This window comes from Brienomyrus brachyistius, chromosome 19 (assembly GCF_023856365.1).
Source record: "Brienomyrus brachyistius isolate T26 chromosome 19, BBRACH_0.4, whole genome shotgun sequence".
In the NCBI taxonomy this organism is placed as follows: Eukaryota; Metazoa; Chordata; class Actinopteri; order Osteoglossiformes; family Mormyridae; genus Brienomyrus; species Brienomyrus brachyistius.
The window spans coordinates 5721172-5739672 of NC_064551.1; the positions used below are offsets into that span (position 1 = coordinate 5721172).

The window sequence follows — 18501 nt, forward strand, 5'->3', positions numbered from 1 at the left end:
GCCGCAAACAGCAGCAGGTAGTCAAGGTAGCACATGGCCTGATAACGAGATCCCTCGCAGTGCAGATTACATAAAGCTAATGTCTACAACTGATCCCGAGGAGCCAAGTCAGTTAAACCATGCTATTAAATGTTATTAAAACTGTAATACAATGTAAAAATGTAATACAATGTATGGCACTGGAGACTTGAAATATATAACCTTACTACATATTACCTGCGTGGATTGTCCCTTTCAAGGAAACTGACAAAGATCTATACTTATATTTAGAAGCTACATTTACACTAACTTATGTATTTTAAATTTATGTTTGCTAAATATATTTCATTAAATATATTTAATTAATGTAAATTTATATTTAAGGTTTATAATTATATATTTAAGAAAATGTATGTTTTTCTCATGCAAAAAGGACTATCCACGTATCATATTCTTATTTGGCATTATTACTATTATTGTCAATATTATTATTATTATTAGTATTATTGTACTGTTGTTAAGATTATTATTGGTATGTTTAATATCCATAATATACACAACTATTTGTAAAATGTAACTGATAAATCCTTTCAGAAATATAAAGATCTCTTGAGCAATAATGTGGATCTTGTCAACACCGCTTTATTTGAAGAGACAGTTAGGTTTTAGTTAAAAATTAAACAGTTCCAAATATTTTAAGGCATTCTAAATTAAATGTTTTTTAAAAAGAAAAATCATTTATTAATTTTTCCAGTCAATAATAGGATTATAAATTTGGAGAGCAACCATAAAATAAATGAAAATTGAAATATGATACATTACGCAGAGATGCGTCTTTCATAGTTCACTGGGACACCAGGGCTGACCTTATGTTCTGTGTCCTTGTCAGGACAATGATTGACTGATGAGCAATATCTTTGTTTGTCTGTCAAGAAGTGATCGATAAAGGTAGAAAGGTGACAGGTCCTCGGCGCGCGCTGGTCGTCTGTGCCTCGACATGGCAGCATACAGAACAGCGGTTGTCCTCTGCTCACTCCTGTCTGCAGGTAAGCCAGTTTCATTAAGAATCATCAAGAAACGCAAGGCGTTTCATCTGGGGGGGATGGTGGGTGGGTGGGGGGGGTTAATGCTTTTATGATTTATTTGAAATCCGAAGTGATTTTGCTTTTACCGTTTCAGGATCATATTATTTTAATTGTAACATTAAAATGAGCTTTTACCTTCAAAAAATATGTAGCGACTGGCACAGTAGGTAGCTGACATTGAGGAATTATTTGTAAACTTACTTTTATATTTAAGGTGAAGCAAACAAAGTCACATTACACTGTCAGAAAAAAGCACCAATTTGAGGCTACCGTCACGTGTCACTGGGGCTGTACTCTTAAGGGTCTGCCAGTAGGTAATAGTACCTTTAGTCTAATTTAAGGCACTGAAATGGACTCTGAGGAACGTGGGAGTATGTTAATGTTGTTTCTGCCTTGGGACGAAAACTACCAGTAATGCTTTTTTTCCCTGACAGTGTACAGTATGTTATTAATTTGAAAAAAGAAAAGAAGGAAAAGAATGAGCACTTTCTGTACTTTATCCATTAACAGGGAACATGTCTTTGTGTGTGTGTGTGTGTGTGTGTGTGTGTTTATACATATATAGCTGCATACATACATAGCCTTCCCCAAATGCACGCATTTGGTTATTTGATGAAAATTTTCAATAAAAAAAAAAACAAAAACAACTATGATGATGAAGGGGTACTGTTACAGATTTTGGGCCCCATAACAGCATGTCATATTGGGCCCACCACACAGACCAAACACCAACCCCCCCCACCCCACCCCGTTAGGGTACCCCTGATGTCGATAATCAACAAACACAAATGGAGGAATCCATCTTACATTTTAATAAATGGGGATTAAGTGAAACAATAGTGCAGTTATAACATTACAAGTGATCCAGTGGAATAACCTTTGTATGCATTACAGTGTTTGCAAGGCGTAGCTGTATAAATGTTCTGGTTGTAATTGTGCAGAGAAGCAGCACAAACTGCACGATGTCATGCTTATCTGATGAGTTTCTGAGCTTCAGTTTATGCACTTGGAAGAAAACTGACTAGACAGCAAACTCATCAGGATTTTAGGTGACCCATCACCACGAAATGAGTCTTATGGGTGAAATTCTACCAGTGCGACTTAAGACTCTCGTGGCGACGGGTCACATTTTAGATGTGCCATCCAAACTTTCCGCTCTTGTTTAAACGCAATCAGAGAGCTGTCACCGGTATATTATTCGGCTTGGTTCTGATAACAGCGTCCCCTTCAGTGTCCTGCAAGTAAATGTGTGTTTTGTGTCTGTCCGACTATTGCAGTGTCCGCCAGTGGTTTAGAGGCATACATCAAGACAGAGGGGGCCTGGATTTTTTCACTGGTGAAAAATGAATATTCTGTAAAAACTGCTCTTGACTGTGCACTGAAGTGTGTTGATGAATCAGACTTTACTTGTAGGTATGTTTATGGAATTCAATATAAATTATAATTTATATCCTTCAATGCTATTTCTGATATTCAACCGAATAATAAATTAAAATAAAATAGTATTTCAGTTCTGTATATTAATGACCTTCTGAATTTTCTCATTGGTACTCATAAAATGGAAAGATACTGTGTTCAATTTCAAAAAATGATAATCGCTCATAGTGGAGCCTATTTTAAAGTTAAAGGTCAACGTCGCATGAAACACAGTAACTGAAAAATTGCAGGAAGTCTAACAAAAGCATGTGTTTGACTGGAAGAGACAGAAGTAAAGTCGCATTGAGTTCAGTTTTATCAGTGTTAATGTTTCTCTCCTTTCAGGTCATTTATGTATATTGAGAAGGACCAAGAATGTATAACACTGCCCGCAAATTCCAAAATGGAACTAATTTTGCGCAGAATGAACATAGTGTTATACGAAAGAAAAGGTAAGTGGACTGTGCAGGAACAAAAAAAATCTTATAAAATATGTACTGCATTTGCATTATCATCAAATAATATGCAATTTATTGTCATACTGGACTAATGTGGCAAGTCGTGTCCGCATTTTTACATGAAGCTAAACAAACATCAAATGAATTTATGTGCTCTACCACTGTATTCCACACAAAAACAGACTTAATGTTTCCCTATAAAAGATCAGTTACATCAGCATGAGAATGAGGAAATATTAGATGCCATTTAACTGAGGTAGCCATTTAAGCTGTTCTCTGCAGTGAACATTACCAGATTTAATTTTAGGCGGGTGGAATCCCAAAAGCATTACAGCATAAAGACAATTAATTTCCATTGCAATTGTATTCAAATTATGCCCAGTGTGAAGCCATGGTGCTTCTGGGGAGTAAACGTATGGAGAGTATACCTATGGGGAGTATACGTATGAGGAGTATACATATGGGAAGTATACCTATGGGGAGTATACCTATGGGGAGTATACCTATGGGGAGTATACCTATGGGGAGTATATGTATGAAGAGTATACATATGGGAAGTATACCTATGGGGAGGATACCTATGGGGAGTATACCTATGGGGAGTATACCTATGGGGAGGATACGTATGGGGAGTATACCTATGGGGAGGGTACCTATGGGGAGTATACGTATGAGGAGTATACATATGGGAAGTATACCTATGGGGAGTATACCTATGGGGAGTATACCTATGGGGAGTATACCTATGGGGAGGATACCTATGGGGAGTATACCTATGGGGAGGGTACCTATGGGGAGTATTCGTATGCCCAGTGGAATGCACAGTGGAAAGGCAACCAAGCATTTGCCCATAAGTAATTAGCTTAGAAATGTAAGTGTGGCATTTCTGCGTCATAGAGACGTAGCTACCTTGAGGCAAGTAATGACAATCATTGTCAAAAGAACAGTTACAGGCATTAATAAGGAAAGGGGAGGAGGAACTCTAAAATTTTGATATTTGCTAGGTCTGGAAATTCTGGTTAATGTTACTGACATACCTTTGGATTTTTTTGGTGGTTAATGTTTGATCTTTCCAGGATGTCAGATGGATAGTTTGCAATTCCTCTGTAAACTTAGAAGTGTAACACACTAAACAAACAGCATCGGGAACTGAAATTCCTGCTTAAATTTCAATAATACCCCCCCTCCCCCAAAACACACAATTATTAGTCTGATCACATAAAATACAGAACTCTTACCCTTTTAAAGTTTCAGGTCTTCAAACACACACATCAGTATTTTTCAGCAATTTTTGTAGATTAGAGGGGCAAAGGTTTCTCACTGACCAAATGTTTGTCTGTGAAAATGGATTTCCGAGGTCTTTCAGAAGCAGTTGAGCAGAAAGGGCCACACTATCAACAATATTGAAACGAGAATATTCTGTAGTTATAGCAATGAAACTGATCAGTCTCAAATGTTACATTTGGGTTGCAGTAGAACTGTATGTTCCTATACTGATGAAGCAGTCAATGATGGTTAAATATCTCCCAGACTTCACACAGTTCATCAAATGGTTGATCGTCTCTTTTCAGAATATTTGGCCGAGTGCAAAAATGGTGTCGGATCAGATTACAGAGGGACGATTTCCAAAACAGTGTCTGGAAAAACCTGCCAGAAATGGGAGTCGAATTACCCACATAAACCTAAGTATGTGTAACCACACTTTACATTTTCATTAAATGTACCACGTGTATTATTGAAAATGTGATTAAACCTATAATGTATTCCAGCACTAATATTTGTAGGTAATAATAAAAACATGCATTAGCGAGGTGAACAAAGCAGGTTTCACTAGAGAACTGTAAAAGGCTGGACACCGTTCCAACATCATCATCTTCCTCGCAGCATTACACCGACAACACACCCGAACTCCAACCTGGAGTACAACTTCTGCAGAAACCCCGATGGAGACAGCACTGGTCCTTGGTGCTACACGATGGACCCAGACACGCGATGGGAGCACTGCAACATCAGAGACTGCAGTGGTAGGGTCACCGCACAGCGTCCCACCAGAAACACTGGCATGAATCTTAGAAAGCCCCAGACCGTTCATTCGCAGTTGGCATGAAACGTGTGACGTTTCTTCATAAACCGTGAACAAGAACTTGTCAACAGGTTTTAGGGAAAGTTGCAACTAGTTACCCTTGTTTTGACAAACCTGCAGAGGAATGCATGCACTGCAGTGGAGAGGATTACCGAGGGAAGACCTCTACGACTGAGAACGGCTATACCTGCCAACGCTGGGATTCCCAGAAGCCTAATGCTCATGGATACATTCCTGAAGTGTAAACGTCTACGCCACTGCAGCTTAACCTCCTTGCAATGGGACCTCTAATCGATAGAACTGTGCAGAAGTCTTAGGCAGTTAAAAATGTGCAAGCCTATTTATCTGGGTAGCGAGTGCAAAATTGATCAATTAAAAAAAAAATGCTATTTAGCAATAGAGCATATGCAAATTAACAGCAACACATTTCATCACCTGCTCATTTCATTAAGTGCTTAAATTAGTTTACAAAAAGTTAATGAGGTGTTGATCAGCCATACAAGGTGTGCTGGTGGTCGAGTCAAAAAACACATCGGTCCATTGGACGATTGCAGCGAATACTGGAGTGACTTTAGGAGAGGTGTAGCAATGGCCAAGCTGACACACTTTGAAGGTTATATCATCATAACTTGACAGCAACATGAAGATCATTTAAGCATCATTGTTTTGGTTGCCGAAGACTTCCGCACAGTTCTACACATAAAATGATTTTTCTTTAAAATGTTGATCCCAATAAGAGGCCAAAGAAAACCCAATGAATGCTTAAACACAGCATCCTTTAATGCCAAGAACAGAAAACTCACTCCTCTCTGTGTATGACCTCCAGCATACCTGAGAAGTTCTTGGAGGAGAATTACTGCAGGAACCCAGATGGAGAACCACGCCCCTGGTGTTTCACCACCAGCGCCTCCAAGCGCTGGGACTACTGCAGCATCCCTCGCTGTGGTTAGTCTGCGCAGACAGCTCGGAAGGGATGGAGGGTAGAGGATTCAGAGTAGGGCTGCACCATATCACATTGCGACATAATTGCGATATGTGTGTATACGTAATAATCTCCGGGGCTCTAGGCAATGGGCGTAAACATTTATTTTTGCTATATCATGGAAACCACTAGCACTGAAGTGGCGGTGAAGAAAGGGACAGCTCAGCAGGCGCCAATATCTGGTAAAAGAGGAGATATTGTGGATGAACAAGGTAAAAAGATGTCAGTGGTATGATGGTACTTTTCCCAGTTTAAAGTGTCTCACATATATTAAATAGGAATATGCTGAATTTATACAGGCTATTAATTTTTGGGTGTCACAGTACGCTGCTTCTTAGTAACTTAGCTGCATTATGTATCTGCTTCCCAAATTGTGGGCTTAAGTCAACATCTAAAAAAACCAGGTGCAGGGGGCAGCATGTGGCTCAGTGGGCTAAGCCTTGGCGTCTGTGATCAGAAGGTTACCAGTTCAAGCCCAGCCTCAGCACAACTGTAGGTCCCTAACCCCCTCCCCCAGCTCCCTGGTCACTATTCTGGGTGGCTGCACTTCACTGCCAGCCTGCACTCCCACATGGGGAGGCATGAAGAGAATTTCCACAAGGGGATCAATAAAGTATTATTATAATAGTTGATAAGGCAACTCCTGGTGATTATTGCACATGGGGAATACAATCGCAATGTGGCATTGCGCAGCCTTATTCAGCGTACCAGAATTCAACACTCAAAGCGGTATCAGTGATGTCACAGCGCACTGTCAATTACTCGCTAGTTTAACGCCGTAAGAATGCAGAGCTAATCCATCTGCGATCTGATAGTCGTCAATCATTCCGCCGACTGCAGCAGACCAAGGTGCCATTTCCCCGTCACTGGTGTAAAGTGAAGAGCAGTAAAGGGAGTGGCTGCAGTGGAGAGCACCTGACAGAAACCAGAAGGGTTAGGAGCTTTAAGCCTGGAAGACGTAAGATGGTTTCACCCTTATACTCTTGCTTTTAGGCACCGCTCCACCCAAAATAGTAGAGGAGCTTACCTGTGCCACAGGGGACGGAACTGCTTACAGGGGAAACGTTGCTGTGACTGAGTCTGGGAAAACCTGCCAGATATGGGACAGTCAGACACCCCACAAACATTCCAGGACCCCGGAGAACTACCCCTGCAAGTATGGCAACCCTGAAAATGAAATGGTGCTGGAAAAATGAAATGAAGCTGAAATTATTAAAGTGCCATTCTTTGTGCACCTCCATCAAGCTGCATTGTGATTGCGGGCATGACATTATTTTGCATTTTACAAAAGTGCGTTGCTTATAATTTCTAGACTGGTTATGGTGGAGGTCCTTCAACTTACAGGGAAATGTGGGGGTTGGTGGCAGGATTGCCACTCCAGCCACTGGGAAAAACTCTGGTCCATTTGGGCGTAGTGTGGTGCTGAGGTATCACCCACTGCACGGCTGCACTCAGGTTCTCATCCCTGAGGTGGTTTGTCACGTGGAGAGTGCTGTAATCAGCGTGTGCTCCCCTTACCTATGGAAGTAAAGATTATGAGTTGTGAACATGACCTGTGATCCTCAATTACCCAACAAACTTCAGTGTTATTTGCACTGTTCATGAATGCACCAGTGGCAACACATTTCCTTTTTTAGGGGCCTGACACTGAACCACTGCAGAAACCCTGACAACGAGAGAATGCCATGGTGCTACACCACAGACCCGAATACCCGGTGGGAGTACTGCAAGGTCCCCAGCTGCGGAGATGGGCCCAGTCCAAGTAAGACCCACTTTTGGTTAAGTTAAATGGCACAGTCTTTGGTTACAGCCATACCCAAGAGAGTGATTCTTTCAAAAGCTGCTTGGCCTGCCTGTTAGAAGATTAGCATACAGAATAATCCATTAATAAGTTAAGAACTGCAACACTGAACATGACCTCTAGGCGGCATAAAGTTCAAGATGGCAATGTTGAACACAACCTCTAGGGGCTGAAAATCATTAGATGGTAACTACACAATTCTGGTTGGATATTGGCAAATGGGACTCCTGAAGACTCAAATCCAGTGTCATAGAGGACACCATCCACGGAAAAAAAGAGAAATTAGATATTTCATTCTCTCTCCATCCACATAGTTTCTTGAAGCTCCTTGAGGTTTTTTAATAATGGTATACAGTTGGAGATGTCTAATATGAATTGCCATTTCTATACCTGTCAGTTGAGCCAGTCATCGCCCCGGAATCAGACTGTTACGAGGGCAATGGGACTACCTACCGCGGAGTCACGTCCGAAACCATCAGTGGGAAGAAATGCCAATTCTGGACCTCCATGCAACCCCATACCCACAAAAAGACCCCGCAGAACTACCCGAATGCGTAAGGCTCAGCGCAAAGCATAGGGGGGTGGGGGTCACCACTAGCCACAAAGCTAACAAAAAGGTTCGAACATCCTTCTTCCTTCACGTGCAGGGACCTGAGGAGAAACTACTGCCGCAACCCAGATGGGGATCGTGCCCCCTGGTGCTACACCACTGACCCCTCTGTGAGGTGGGAGTTCTGCAAGGTGCAGAAGTGTGAAGAGGAGCCCGTGGTGGTCGTGCAGGAGTTCGGAGCAGACATACCCCAAATGGCACAGCCCACACAGGCTACCCAGAGATTGCCGGCGGCCGAGGAAGGTAGGTTAGCATAAGAGAACAAATTCAGAAATAAAACACACTGCAGACCGTTAGTACAGGGTCTGATATAGATGGCATTGAAATACATTTACAAATTACAAGTGTACATTAGTGACGTACAAGTGAGGCAGATAATAGATACCAAGCATACAACATTAAAGGAGCATTTCTCATATGACAACTTAAGTCACACATATATGTATCTGGCACTCCTTCTTAAAACATCATTATTAATTTGCAGTTCCCATTGCAGTTCCAGTGCAAGTCAAAAATGCATCTTGACCGCTGGTAACTGTACCCTTCACAGACTGCAAGGATGGCAATGGACAAAGTTATAGGGGCCCTGCGTCTACCACCATGATGGGAGTGACGTGCCAAGCCTGGAGTTCCATGACCCCCCATCAGCATGCCAGCTTCACCCCAGAGACACACCCAGACAAAGGCCTAGAATCCAACGTAAGTCCTGGAGCCGGGCTACTCAAACTATCCTATTAACACTTTTATTTGGAATTAAGCAAGGACATGTCAAGAAAAATAATCTCTGAAACATGCTGAAGATGCTCGTGGGAGTTTTACTTAAACAAAAGGTGTAAGGGCAGAATGAAAAATGATTGGTTATCTCTCTGAACCAATTAGATTGTACAGGAGGTGGGTTCAAGCAACTGAAGGAGGCAGCACTAAGACATCTCATTGGTTGATCCCACCTCCTCTATAATCATGATTGGTTATTTCTCTGAACCAATCATTTTCTGTTCTGCCCTCAGAACATTTTGTGTAAGTAAGAATCCCATGAGTGTTGAAGACCTACACTACCTTAGAAAAAAGACTGAGGTAAATGGTATTCATGCATTTTTCTCAAAGTTGGTCTACAAAGTACGTCTTTCATGGGAACTTCCATTTCTTGACACTGTTTGGCATCCTTGTAGCGAAGACATTTTCCAACTCGTATTAGAGCGTAACAAAGTTACGGGGCGTTCCCATTTTTTTCCGATAAGCAATGCAGAAACCCCGATAACGATGTAAATGGACCTTGGTGCTACACGACGGACCCGAACAAAAAGTGGGATTACTGCAACATTCCAAATTGTGGTAAGATGAGGATCTTCTAAAGATAACCACCTAAGTAAACTCAGAATTATCAGGCAGCCCTAGGAGTGACGCTCAATTTACACACATGGCATAATTTGTGTATGATCACACCTAGCCTGGTCTATGTACTCCATGGGTATTTAAGGTAATGACACATTAGCACAAGTACCGGTCATGGCCAACGTGGAGCCCTAGAGAAGCATCACCGCTGGCGCCCTCATCCAAGGCAAAGTGAAATCGGCTGATAGCGGCCACCTGTGTTACCTAATGGATTGACCGACAGCATGTTTGTTTGCCTACTTTGTGGTCTACAATGCCTGTATTGGTCAGCAGCACTTTGCTGTCGTTTTGGTTCAACCAAAAAGCTAGTGAAAAATGCGGACAACCAAAGGTAAAACCAAGAAGGTGCTTCGGCAGAATCGTCGGTGGATGCAAGTCCACGCCCCACTCCTGGCCCTGGCAAATCAGCCTCCGTACCAGGTGAGAGTCCTGACCCTCTGAACACTTACGTAAAGTGTGCGTCGCAAAGATGGAGGGAACGGCAGCACAAAGACACTTTACTACATACATTGTGACACTGGCCCCCATCAAACTGTCTTTCACAGTCACACACACGCTGTATTTACAAGCATCACCGTTGCTCCTGTGTTTCAGCACTGGCCTGCATTTCTGTGGAGGGACCCTCATCAAGCCTCAGTGGGTCGTTACAGCTGCTCACTGCCTGGAACGGTAAGACGAGCACTAACTTAACGTGTCAACCACGAACACTAGGACTGTTCTAACCCACAGCAAACTCCGGGTCGATGAGAGATACAGGGTCATATCTCAGTAATGTGTGTACAGTGATTCAATTGAGAAATAATGTGAAATGCTTTAGTAAAAACATCTCATACAAACACTCCACTACTGTCATACATCTACAGAGTGTAAATTTACATTGAAAAGGAGCTTCTTCAAATAAGATATGTGACTTTGTCATTGTACGTCTACAATGAAATTTTGAGGTAACAATCAGAAAACAGCAGTAGATACTGAGATAAATGTACATTAAAACAAGACAGGGACATTTCTGACAAAACAATAAAGAGTACTCCGAGGCAAATAGTACGAACAGTATAGTAAGATATTGCACAATGAAAGTGAATTGGATTAGAGAATTGTTACTATACTGATACAATGTAGTGTGATGTTCATATACAGTATTGTGCAAGTTACTGAAAATTAGTAGATACAGTTACTAGCTACTTCATTCATAAGTAATTTATTTACCAATCACTGCATATAAAGGTAATTAGTTACTAGGGAAAGTAACTCTTGTGTTAATTCAATTCTCTAATTAATGTGTATATATACCCAGAAAGCACACTCGCTTCGCCAGGATGTTGGTTTAAGATCAGAATGTCGTAAAACGATCGCATTTCAGTAAAGCGTATGAAGAATATTTAAATCATTACATAAGTTAATGTGTGTTCGTTTATCGCATTTTTTTTTTCTATAATTTTGCTTTAATCAGTTCAGCAAAACTGCTAGGCCTATTGTTACGGTTTTGTCAAGTCAAATATTTAAAATAAACGTATCACTTTTAATCAGTTAAAATGTTTGCGTCGTATATGGTTTTAAACTGTATGCTACATGTGGCAAAATGAGAATAAATCTACCCTATAGTACATAAATATACACAGGCTGCATTTGTCCGTTAATATTGCTTTATTTAATTTGAATTACTCATTACAGTAGTGAAATGATAGGGAATGTGTTATTACCAACACTGTTCATATATTACTGTATGTGGTACGACTGCATAAACATGTTGGAGTGCATTAGCAGGTTATGGGGTATGAATGGGAGAAGGTAACAGGAATGGATATGGACTTTACAGTTACAATGGTGAGGAGATGGAAGCTCTCATCTGGGGGAAAAGCTGTTCTTCAGTATGCTAATGTAGGTCTTGATAGCTCCATATCTCTTCCATGATGGCAAGAAGACAAACAGATGGTGTCCTGGGTGGATCCGGTCCTTGCTGATGTTGGGAACCTTCTTGCGCAGGCAGCTAGCCTTCACCGTGCCCAAATTCAGAAGCTCAGTTCCTATGATTTTCTGAGGACAGGGCCATTCTGTTTGTTTTCGGAGGTGCAGCTGGGACAGCACACTGTGGCGTTCTTTATGGTGCTGCGATAAAAGGACAAACGATGAACACTGTAAACTCCATAAGCTTGCAGTTTCACCAAAATCGACTGCGGGCAGACTTTTAGTTACTTTTAAATAGTCACACTGACTGACACTGCAGCCTGAAGAGTGTTTAACCCTGCATGTTAACTCATAACTCACGTGACTTTTCACTGCTGCCCAGGTCAAAGAATCCTAGTGCCTACAAAGTGTACCTTGGAATCCACACAGAAAGAGCAACAGAGCCTTCCAAGCAGGTGCTAAACCTGGAGAAGCTGATCTTGGGCCCTCCGGGGACTGACATCGCGCTGCTCAAGTTAGAGAGGTGGGATCTTAAGAATTGTTAGGCAACTGGTAAATATTAAGAATGGTGCTGAGGCAGGAAGTGTACTGCAAAGTGCACTGCAAAGTACACTGAATAGTGTACCTGTATTGCAGGCCTGCTATCATCAATGATCAGGTGCAGACAGTTTGCCTGCCAGAAAAAGACTACATCGTACCAAGTAACACAGAATGTTATGTGACAGGCTGGGGTGAGACGCAAGGTACGTGGACAGTTAATTGGGGCTAAAGCGGCCACACGTCAGACTGCCGCTGTGCCCTGAAGGGGTTCTTGCCACATTACATCCTTTGGTATCGAAAATGGCTGCTGCTCTTTCAGGGACGGGAGGAGAGGGCATCCTGAAGGAGACCGGGTTCCCGGTTATCGAAAACAAAGTGTGCAACCGCCCCGCATACCTCGCTGGCAGGGTCAAGGACCACGAGATGTGTGCAGGAAACATCGAGGGGGGAACGGATAGCTGTCAGGTGCGGAGCCAGAGAAAGCAGCCACTGACACTTGCTCAGTATAGCCATGGAGCTAGAGTTGCATTTATCCTGATTGCCTGCGATTTTCCCTTCTACAGGGAGACAGTGGGGGTCCTCTTGTATGCTACAGCAAAGACTCATTCGTCCTGCAGGGAGTTACCTCCTGGGGATTGGGCTGCGCAAATCCAATGAAGCCTGGGGTTTACACCAGAGTCTCAAAATTCGTTACCTGGATTGAAGATACGACCAAGAAGAACTGAATAATCTCTCAGGAAGGAACTGCAGACTGAGCGAAGCAGATTTTATGCTTTTTATGTTTTATGGAAAGTTTTGAATTAGTAAAACGGAAGGTGAATCATTGTACCCGGTAGTGCATACTTTTAAGTTTTCAGCATGCCAATTCTGTTTTGTTAATGAATAAATCAAGGAACTCATTGACTGGAGTATCACTGACTTGCAAGTTACTTTTTGATAAAAGTCCATCAAATAGTTGCAACTAAGAATTTCCTTGTGAGTCTCTGTCACTACAGCAGTTCTGCACTGGAGGTGGTGAAAAACAGATTTTCATTTTGGAATGCAGAGGTCATAGAACACTTGCTTCAGAGTTAATTTTCTGTGCTTGTCATTTTGCCTTTCATTATGCTGTATATGATTTAGGAATGTCTCTGCACACCTGGCCGACAGTAAACTGTACGAATTTTATAGCTCTGCCTTTACATAGCCATCATTATTATACAAAAAAAATGATGCTGTTACATAGAGATCAGAATATTAAAAACGTGTTGTGTAAGCCATGAATGTGAAACTGTCAGATAATTTCAATAATTACTTGATCCAGACTAAAATAAGCTGTGAAAAGACAACTTTGCATCAATTGTACCTTCATAAAACATTTATAATGCCTTTATAGAATATTCATAAGCAGGCTTAACATACAATAATAAACATTGTACGATTATGCTTGTTATTATATAATGTTTGTTATTAATGTGTATTAAAGTTGAAGGTGCACTAAATGTTCTGTGAATGCATTATAAAGGCATTATGAATGAGCAGTTAGTGTAAAGCGATACCACTTAGTGTCTTCAAAGGACAGCAACAATACTAGCAATTACAGAAGAAATAGAGATGTAGCAGGAAAACATACAAATTTATTCATGCTCTTCATGGCATGTTAAGTGGCATATGTGCAAGATGTCAGTTAATTATTTACAATATACTGTAAAAATAAATTGTAAAAATGTGTCCATGAAATTGCAGCAGCACATCTGTGAATGTCATCATCATTTATAAGACGGCAAAGTGATCAGAACGAACCTAATAAATCAAACGGTAACTTTGCTGGCTGCACCTTCAGGGTCTAAGACGTTCATCACCTGCCGCTCAGTCAGGCTGCTTTTTTTATCCCTAAAATACAGACAGGAAAGAAATCACTGATTCATATCCAAAGGAGAACCCCACTCATAAAAGAAAATGTCACTACGTAGTAAGACTGCTGCATTAAGACTAGTATGTCGAAAAGTGAAAAATTATGGAGTTAAACTTAATAATCTTTATGTTTATTGCAGCATAAACAAACATTCAGTGTAGACAAAAATGAGAACTGTGCGATAACTGAACACAGATGCAGTCTACCACAAAATGTCACATAAATTTTACACTGTAGAAGACTCATTGGGAGTTTAAAAGGTAACTGATGACTTAGTTATCAATGCGAATCAAAATCCGCTTCCAGAAGCCGATACTTAAAAATCCGAATGATCTGAAGGGAAAATGCCACCTGTCCGGGAACTCGATGTCATCAATCGTTTGCGGTAGAGGGACTCCTCTGGTTTCAGGTAACATCAGAACCAGAATCCCAGCAATGAACGCAAGCACACCTGTTTGATCGCGCAAAACCATAGTCAGAGCTCAAAATGCCCCAATACAACGAAGGTATCCCTCAGCATATGAAATTATACTGGCTGTCACCTCCTTTAGAAATCAAGCACGCTACTCACTGCAATGGAAAACCAGACAAACTGACCCTTGTTCTCAGACAGTACTGGTCCTAGAAAGCACCGCCCCAATTACAGAATCAGAATCGTCACCATGGCTGGCCGGACATTTGGGCCCGGTGAAGACCGGATTGGGAAACGGCGACTTGACCCACCAAAAATGACAAGTGGTAACTCAAACCAGATGCCAGCCAGCCTGTAGAGCAGGAACGGCGCCACGATTCCCCCGACGTCGGACAGTGCTGAGCACACGGAGACGCCCAGGTTCCTGCAGACAGCCGATTAAGGAATGGAGCCCAAAAGACCGGCAGGACAACGGTCAGCAAGGAGGAGAGCATGCCCGCGAACCATCACACATTCTAGAAAGCTCTAAAGGAGAGGCACCGAGCTGGCGGTAACAGGAAAAAAGAGACTTCCAGAATCTTCTAATGACTGAACATGGCATTGCAAATAATGTTCTAATGGAAATCATTTCACATAATCTGGAAAGACATTTTTTTAATTTACCAGTGTTGCACTTACCAGTAATGTCATACATATCTGTGAGAGAATTTCTTAAACTTAAAAATTGTTTACGTCTTTACCGGATGAAAGTGGGATATAACTCAGTGTTCACAAATGCCACCAACTCGAAGGTCATGGTGATGCCCAGTCGGCCCACACACGCCACTGCTGTTTTGAACCAGAACAATCCTACAAAAAACAAAAAATAAAAAATAAGAGAGCAGTCCTACTTTGTCTGAAGGATCGTAGGACAGAGCTAGAGCAACGCACCTTCTGGTGTGAGAGCGACAATAAAACAAGCTAGCCCAGATGCGACGTTAGCTATTGCGAAGGGAAGGCGTCGCCCCACGCGGTCGATTGTGAAGAGAATAAGGAGGGCGGCAGGGAATTCTACTACTCCAGAGATCAGGAAATCCACATAAACGTTCCCACCTTGAATACCCAAGCGCATGACAAGTCCTTGGTAGACCACGGCACTGGTGAACCTGCGGAAATGGAGGGGCAAGGCGATGCTAGCATGCGACGGATGCCATAAGTACGTTAACGGCGATGTGACCCGCCTGAAAGACATATCTGATTACCAGTTGAACATAAGAATGAAGGTATGCTTTCGCATTTTTGGAGTTCTGATCAGATCAGCGAAGGACGCTGTCGCCGCCTCAACGCTGTCATCTTTCAGAGTCTGTGAAACATCAAACCCTGGGTTAGTACTCATCTTAAGGACGTATCGTTTCAAAGGTAATAAATCAAGACATGTCTACATAAATCGAGACGTTGCAGCACTGAAATTGTTACACATTACAGTATGCCTCATTCAGCAAGAACGATGAACGGTAGTTAAAATCGCAGTTAAACGGCAGTTAAAATCGCACATTTAAGGCTACATTGACATTTTTACAAGTCTCCTTTTGACACACATGCAGCCCAAGGGCAATCTACCTCTATATTGTTGGAAAGGATTCTCCTGTTCTCTTTCGCTAACTGCTTGGTAATTTTAACAGCCTGTCTCGAGTTCTTTTGAGAGAGAAGCCATCTTGGTGATTCAGGAATAAACCTGCACGGATTAGGTTTCGTTTAATAGTAATAACAGCAACAAAATGTAATAATCATATCAGCAACGCATGCTTGAGTCCTCGGAACTCCGTTCTAATGTTTACAGTGTCATTCTCCGTAACGCCATAATATTCATGGTTTTTCAAGGAACTCAATACCAGTAATAGGCCAGGAAGATGAGGTATGGTGCAGAAAAGGCCACTTGTAGCCAGCGCCAGTCGGTGATGAGGTAGGCGATCAGGGGCATAATCAGAAGCCCGATGCTGAAGAACATCTGGTATATGATACCCACTGTTCTTCTGTACTCCACACCCACCAGCTCAGTGACTGCCGGCGAGTGGAGTAGAGGTCGAGATGGAGGCAGAGACAAGTTACTGAGATACCCTTGATGTGCCACGTCCTCTAAATGGCCTTGGTGAGGCAAAAGCAGATAACAATTGAACCCAGGCTCAAATTTAAGAGTGCATGCAAAATTCAAAGCCATTCAAGGCTGGTAAACTGACTGTGCTACAAAGAGTTGATAGAAACCATAAGTTCTCATTAAATGAAGTCCTTGGGCACCACACATCAATAACAGAAGAAAAAGAGGAAGAATGTAGAATGTAGCAATGTCTCAGTAGTTAGTAAGCCTCCAGTCTAAGACCCTGCGACAGAGAGAAGTCCACAGTGGTGGTTATCCTTACTCAGAACATAGCCGGCAACCCAGCCGCCCTTGACGCCTAATCCATGCAACAACCGGAAGACAAGCAGTGCTACGTAATTTGGGGAAATTGCCATAAGAATCCCTGTGACCCCATTGAAAACATTGGACACCAGAAAGCTCATTTTCCGGCCCAATCTACAAATAAACAAAACAAGATGTTAGACAAAAAAAAAAAGAACATGAATGCATTAGTTAAGACTTTGCTCAATGTGATACCCACATCTGAAATATGATACCACACTATGGCTGAAAGGATGTATGAAACTGATGATGCATCTACATTTGCAGCATCGAGACCTTAAACATGGGTGTATACTTTATGCACGGCACATTCTCAGGCCCGCAGTTGCACCTGTCAGCCAAATATCCGATGGCGATGCTACCAAACAAGAAACCAGCATTGACTGCAGCCTGGAACATGTCCACCAGCCAGGCGTTGGCACAAACCAGGTCAAACTGAAACATAAAATGCACGCAACGGGCACAGACATCATGAGCCGGCAGAAATTTATGACCAGATTCCTTTAGTCGAAATTTAGAAGGTTAAAAAAAAACACACAGAAGCATTGAATGAATGACTCGATTTCTGGAATGTTGAGTTGTGGGGACAGCCAACTACACAGGCAATTAGAGTATTAAAATGGATAAATGGTGACAGTATAATTTGATCCAGCCTGTCAGGTATGGACCTGAATTTCAGGAACTTCCTAATGCTCTCTTTGTATCTCTCAGAACACATGCATAGAGCTACAACCATCAGCGCCAAGAACTTCACCTCAGTTACGAAGGATTTCCTTCCCCCGTAGTCGTACTCCCAGCCATATTTGCAGCTTGTGATGGGAAAGCCATCACTGACGTTCCCAAATCCGTCTTCTGTGTCATCACAGATAAAGACGGTGTCGTTCCAGTCCGTGTCGTACATCTCGCACTGGTTGTGACCAGCGCCGGCAGAGACGTTGACCCAGGGCACGCTAAACTGGCGAGCTTCCAGCGGAGTCCAGCCGCAGCGCTCGCTAATCTGCCTCATGCCCGGGTCATGGCACCAGTGCTCTGGCGTGAAGCCCTGGAACACGATTCCCACATAGACCCCAGCAAAGGGCATGGATACCAGGCATAGCAGACCAAATATGCGCTTTTGGCTTCTGCCGAACTTGCCAGCCTCTTCCAGGATGTCGTCAAAGTTAGTCATGACTGTGGCACTGGTACCGGGTTCTGTGACTCCGTGGCGCCTGACGACGGTTATGCTTGGAAAAAAACTAGATTAAACATCCTGCAGGTGGACCTTTGCCCCATCGGTGTTGTGCTAGATACAGCACAGCTTTCACAAATGCGACCTGTTACTTTTTAAAAAGGGACATGCTTCAGACGTTGCAAACAGATATCACCTTGACCTGCAAGCTGCTCAGTGCAAGATTTTGTCAGAGGACACATTGCCCACACGAAGTGCTGTCGAAAACCGATTTTCTATTTGGAACCAGTGTATAATCACAAAAGTAGACGGCAGTGTTCATTGATATTTTCATAA

At 42.4% G+C, this 18501-nt stretch overlaps 2 protein-coding genes across 2 annotated transcripts; one reads left to right on the top strand and one right to left on the bottom strand.

The window, feature by feature from the left end:
* Positions 1–868: 868 nt before the first annotated feature.
* On the top strand, positions 869–13735 carry LOC125714743 (plasminogen-like). The gene is made up of 19 exons (XM_048985655.1): positions 869–1025; positions 2342–2477; positions 2826–2932; positions 4510–4624; positions 4823–4962; positions 5142–5262; positions 5848–5966; positions 6997–7159; positions 7641–7765; positions 8202–8358; positions 8452–8657; positions 8965–9113; positions 9653–9746; positions 10112–10226; positions 10401–10475; positions 12097–12237; positions 12351–12457; positions 12574–12719; positions 12818–13735. Exons 1-19 carry the CDS (start codon positions 977–979, stop codon positions 12977–12979), a joined length of 2427 nt encoding a protein of 808 aa, XP_048841612.1. The 5' UTR covers positions 869–976; the 3' UTR covers positions 12980–13735.
* slc22a2 (solute carrier family 22 member 2) lies at positions 11435–18465 on the bottom strand. The gene is made up of 12 exons (XM_048985660.1): positions 17752–18465; positions 17329–17432; positions 16957–17111; positions 16432–16600; positions 16160–16274; positions 15802–15902; positions 15491–15705; positions 15301–15409; positions 14872–14984; positions 14500–14599; positions 14037–14126; positions 11435–11915 (listed from the first exon to the last, which is right to left on the bottom strand). Exons 1-11 carry the CDS (start codon positions 18163–18165, stop codon positions 14045–14047), a joined length of 1677 nt encoding a protein of 558 aa, XP_048841617.1. The 5' UTR covers positions 18166–18465; the 3' UTR covers positions 11435–11915; positions 14037–14044.
* Between the last annotated feature and the right edge of the window lie 36 nt (positions 18466–18501).